Raw genomic sequence first — 6,000 nt, 5'->3', positions numbered from 1 at the left:
CCAGACACACTTTGAGTGACAGATGTAGCCAAATATATAAGAGATTATACTCAGGGGTGTAAATTCATCTCAGTCACCTGGAGGCAAGTTGAAGTTTGGTGCCCCCCATACCTGGAAACTCCATTGCCCTGATTACACTGGGAAGTAAAATTGCAACTACCGGTAGTAAGGATGGTACTGTAATTTATGTTATACTATTATATTTTAAGATTTTTACATTTAACATTCGAGACATATGAGAATGTATTTGTCATTCTTTTTTGGTTGCTACACTTTTGCACATTGCAAATGTAACACACCCATCTACCAGACATTTTATATATATGCTTAACTGAACCCTGGCTTCTCCATGCTGAGATTTCAGAGTAGGCATACCTCCCAACTGTCACGATTTTAGAGGGACAGTCCCGATTTTCGGGTCCTGTCCCGCTGTCCCACCCGCGGCAGGCATTGTCCCGCTGCGGGGGGGTGGCAGTTGGGAGACCCCCCAAACTAGTAGAATAGGCGCTGTGCATAGAGAATGTTGGCAGAAAAAATTCTGTAGTGCAATTGTCAGTGTAGAAGCTGTTTACTAGAAATGAGATATGCTAGACTGACAGTGAGCAGACATGCCCTCCCCCACGCCACTAGGTAGTATTGACAGAAGGCCCACTCTACCTGGCTCCTCTACCTGGCTCCTCTGGCAGGCCACTGTGTCACTGCCCCACCGCAACTGCCCAATGCCGTATGCTAGCATTTAATTGTAATGGATGCAGCGCAACTCTGGGCAGCGATGGGAAGGGTGGTGTAGGAGGAGCAGGATGGAATAAGCTTGGGTGTGTGTGGATAATAACAAACATAGGCAGCTTATGCTAAAGAGATTCCTAAAAAAATTGCCTGGCATCCCACCATAAGTGGAGTCCCCTGTAAAAATGGTAGTATTACCATTCAGGGGGTGTGGTATGCCGGGCCAACAGTCGGAATTCCGACGGCCAGTATACCTACGTCGGAATTCTGACCACCGGTACTCCGGAGGGGTGAGCACAAAAAGCCCCTTTCGGGCTTGCTGGGCTTGCCACAGGTCCTGTTCTCCCTCTATGGGGGTCACAGACCCCCACAAGGCAGAATAGCCGCTGCAAGTCAGGATTCAGACTGTCGGCCATTTAACATGGGTGTTGAACACCATATCCATTGGCCATTTAATGGCAATATTTTGTCCATAATGCATAATTTCCAAAACAGCACATTTTAAACAGACAACCTTAAAATAATGTTTGCACTTTTCCTAATTTTCATCAGCTGCTGATTTTAATGTCCCTTATAAATTATTTTAAAATCAGTCCTTAGATAGTTGTCCTAAAGCCCCATACACACTAGATATATTATTAACGATAACAACATTGTTAAAGATATATTGTCTAGTTTGTATGCTCAATATTGTTAACAATGTCCTCCATCATCTGTATATGCAGCTCAATGTTGACTATATTGTCAATAACTGCATGAATGGGGCAGGGACCCAATGATGTCACTGAACAATACCGTTAACGATACCGCTAAGTGTGTGTGCCCTATATCGCATGCCCTGGATCTGGTGGGAAATGTTGACAATATCGCTCATGGAGCGATATCATCTAGTATGTATGGTGCTTACAATATAGCAAAAGATCAGATGCAAAAGAGCCATAAGTGCCAATATTCATCACTGTCTTGCTCTTATAATTAAATAGTAATACTCCTTTTAGATCACAATCGGTGCATTCACACTTAACCCAGGTCGCCCATTACATAGGAGGTGACCCAGGTTTAAACCTGCATCTAGCCCAGGTCGAATTGCCAGGTTGCTTCACCAGGGCTATAGAAAAACCTAGGTCCAGCAACCCAGCATTTCACCCGAGTTAAAATAAGGGTTTTACCTGGGTTGGACCCAGCTTGCTGGGCAGTGTAAACAGGTAACCCGGGTCCCGTTTACACTACCCCTTTCACAACGCAAATGCCGGGTCGCAACTTGGCATTTGCAAGGTGAAGCTTGTTGACGTCACACGGGGTGGAGCAGTGGCTCACCCCCTCTGCTGACATCACACAGGGCGGAGGAGATGGCAGTAAAAGGGACCTGGGTCGCTTGACCTGGGTTACCCATTTTCATTACCCAGCAAACCAGGTAAAACCCTACTTCCAACCAGGGTCGGAATGCCTGATTGCCTGGCCTGGGTTTTTCCAAATGGCACTTTCACATCGACCCGGGTCAACCCAGCAGCTACCCGGGTTGGACCTAGGTTATTTGCTCTGTGGCCCAGCCCTTTGTTTAAGAAAAAGCAATTCCGTTATGCTTTGCCATCGATGTAGGGAAACCATCAGGTTCTCCCCCATTGATGGCAAAACTATTCTTCCTCTAAACCAGTGGTTCTCAACCTCCGTCCTCAGGGACCCCCAACGGTGCACGTTTTCCAGATCACCTCACAGATGCACTAATTACTCACTGGCACATTTTAAAAGATCACAGGTGGAGCTGATTATTTCACCTGTGATTCTGTGTGGAGACCTGGAAAACGTGCACTGTTGGGGGTCCCTGAGGACTCCTCAGGGACCCCCAACAGTGCACGTTTTCCGGGTGTGAGGACCGAGGTTGATAACCACTGCTCTACACCATCGATGATTTTGAATCATCGATGGACAAGCCTAATTGCTGGGTCACAGAGGGGAGCTTAACATCACAAAATGCCGGCAGGGATCTTTGTCTGTGTCCAAATCCCGGGTGCGATCCCGCATTTGCAATGTGAAAGGGGTATTACATACACTGTGCTTTGAATATCAAAGTGTAATTTCAAGAGTTAAAAATAAGATCAACACAATCTTCTTCCTGCTTTCATAAAGGTCTTCATGTTAACCACTACAAAAAGGTGCTCTACACAATATACATTATAAGATCATATCATATCGATGTGAATGCAGACAGCACACACGAGGAGGCAACTGCAATTGACCCTTGAACTTCATTAAACCACGTGGTTTCACCGGCTTATTCTACAGGATTGGCTATGAGTCAGTGGGCGTGTCATACGCTTGCCATTGGTTTGGCATAGTAATCAGGAAGTGTAGCTGGGGATGCACACAACTCAGCGGGCTCGGTTTAGAACATGACCTCCGAGGCGAGCCGTGACTACATGCGGGAGTGGGAAGAACTGCAGCGCCATTACAACGACATCCAGGTGAGTAACGTGTGTGACAGATGCCCCGCCCACGCCATGTAGCGATTGGCGGAGCAAGCATGTCTTTAGACAGCCGTATGGCGTGAAGGAAATTGCGTCACTCGTGGCTGTTGTCTTGGCAACAGTAGCAGTCCTGAGCCCTATAGATGTATGTAATTGTATGGCAACAGTAGCAGAGTACTGAGACTTGTGTTATGTATGTCTACACACACAAATATACAACATATCTCGGGACTTGCATTCTCTTTTTATACTCTATAATGTACACAATGGTTTTTATTAACTATCGCCCACCATCATCTATTATTGCCAATCTGCCATTGGCCATCTTCTGATCTCATGATGGCATATGTAACTTCCCCAACACATACTTGCCTACCTGACCCTCTCCATGCGGGAGAAAATGCTCCTGGACTTCCCTGGCAATATATGATTGCCATCACCTGTGGTGAAACACCTTTACGTAGCTCCCCACACAGGTGACGGCAATCATACATTACCAGGGAAGTCCAAACACACCTGCACCAGACAGAGGTAAGCAAGCTATGCATGCATCGTTATGGGCCCAGCAGTCAGGATATGGTAACAGTCATACAGAATCTGTTCCATTTAAATTAAGATAGTTACTAGTTGTGTGATGCATCTTCCAGGAACTGCTGGGTTAAGATTGAGGTGATGAAATAGATGCAGTACTGTAAGGTCTACACAGTCTTGGGGGACCATTTACTATTACATATTTGCGGCTAATTCCATGAAAACACCTGTCCGGAGTTTACACGCAAATATTAAGTACCCCCTGCATGTATTATGAAGGGACTGCAGCAGGAATCCCCGATGATTCCTCCTACCCCACCGCCAGCCTCATCTCCCATAGGTTTCTATGGTGGATACAATGTTGCCCAATGTAACAATATCGGGCAGCATCATATAAGGTCCCTGGGATACCGCAATTCTGAGATGGTGATAGCCCATTGTAGCCTTTGGGCTACAGACCGCACTGGAGTGGCAGACTCCCCGGTACTCGGCAAAGCAGACCACCGGAGCCCCTGTCCCTGCAGGGATAATACATATGGGAGGAAGGATCGCATATTGCAATGCAATATTAAATGGGCCCCTTGGACAGAGAAGATGATGGAGATAAAGCTCCTAACTCCCATGTTACAGGCTGTTTTTGAAAAACGTCAGGAGCTGGTTGGCTTGTATTCCGACTTCCTCCCTTTCCATATTTCATTTTCCTCATCTTCATTCCATTGTTTCCCCCCCCCCTCTGCATTTAATGATGAGCCTCATTGTATCTTGACCTCTGACAAGTCGATATTTATATTACATTGATTTATCTATAGGTTTGTACATTTGGACTTCAACATTAATTGTCATACTGTGTATTGTGGTTTTTGAGGTTCTTTAATAAAATGTTAAAAAAAAAATTCAATATTATGAAATCTATGTATCACATAAAACACTATTTTTTTTTAACATGCTATATGTGTATACAAATGTAAAACAGATACTTTAATCATTTTGTAAATATGAATAAGACATAATATATAACCATATAATCATGGTTGGTAGTCTGTAGTATCATATACGTTATGAAGGTATCAATTAGTCGCAGAGTTTACGTTGCAGCTAGTTTCTAGCGCTGGAGGTATTCAATGACAAGGTATTCATACTCCAAGTGCAAATCTATGGGTTAGGTCGACATGGGGAAGGTCTACAGTCAAATGGTCAACATGGCATGGGTTTTTACAGTTTTGTGTGAGCCGACATGTAGCTAGGCACCGTGCCCGAAGCATGGCAAGCGCAGGCGGTGCTACGTTTCCATATCGACTGTGTCGCTGCTGAGCCTCCCTGCTGCCACTCACTGTGCGCCGAGTCCTTTCCCACCGCAGCTGAGCCTCCAGTTCCTGCTGCCACGTGCGCTCCCAGTCCTGCCGCCGCTGAGCCTCCCTGCTGCCACTCACTGTGCGCCAAGCTGCAACGTGTGCTTCACACTTGCTGTGCTCGGGTGACATCACTTGTGCACCCGTGCACTGCATCCCTGGGAACGCTGAAGCCTCTGTTCTGTCAGAGGCTTCAGCAGCTATGTGCAGGGAACTTGATCGTGTTCTACCCGTGGGACCTCTGCGATCGACCTTTTTGCCATCCCTGCACTAGAGTTTAACAGTTTTATACCAGTGTGTGTGTGTGTGTGTGTGTGTGTGTGTGTGTGTGCGCAAGTAAATGTGCCTGAATTCTTGAAAAAGTGTAATTCTTTGTAGTGACTTTAAAATTATTATGTGCATCTTTTTATATGGTAGAAACCATACATTTGGTAAAAGTAATTAACAGTGTCAGCAAAAGAAAGATAAGATAAAACGGCACTGAGGTTTGTCATTGATTCTCTAGCTGTTGCTGTATGAATGTTGAAAGATATCACTTTGTACTTTGGTACAGCTCAGGGTTTGCAGGTCCGTAAGAATGGGTGAACACTAGTGTAGGCAACAATGATAATAAACAGCAACTCAGCATTGTGACTTAGCCACTGCAAACTGTAGTTCTAATCAGTAGTCTAGACCAATGGTTCTCAACCCCGGTCCTCAAGTATCCCCAACAGTGCATGTTTTCCATGTCTCGACAACTAGTCACATAATTAGCTCTACCTGTAGATCTTTTAAAATGTGTTATGAGTGCACCTGTTGGGTGACCTAGAAAACGTAACCTGTTTGGGGTACTTGAGGACTGAGGTTGAGGACCCCTGGTCTAGACCAGGGATTCCCAAACTTGGTCCTCAGGACCCCACCCGGCAGGTGCACAGGTGTATTCATTACTC

The 6,000-nt window shown here is 45.5% G+C and overlaps 1 protein-coding gene across 1 annotated transcript in view; it reads left to right on the top strand.

The window, feature by feature from the left end:
* The first annotated feature begins 3,031 nt into the window (after positions 1–3,031).
* Positions 3,032–6,000, top strand: part of TMEM120A (transmembrane protein 120A) — a 62,209-nt gene continuing 59,240 nt past the window's right edge. Inside the window, exon 1 of the mRNA XM_083173921.1 lies at positions 3,032–3,188. Coding sequence (XP_083030047.1) covers positions 3,117–3,188 — 72 coding nt within the window. The 5' untranslated portion in view covers positions 3,032–3,116. The remainder of the gene's footprint in view (positions 3,189–6,000) is intronic.

Source organism: Crinia signifera, chromosome 2 (assembly GCF_055691185.1).
Source record: "Crinia signifera chromosome 2, ASM5569118v1, whole genome shotgun sequence".
In the NCBI taxonomy this organism is placed as follows: domain Eukaryota; kingdom Metazoa; phylum Chordata; class Amphibia; order Anura; family Myobatrachidae; genus Crinia; species Crinia signifera.
This window is presented reverse-complemented; position numbering and strand designations above follow the sequence as displayed.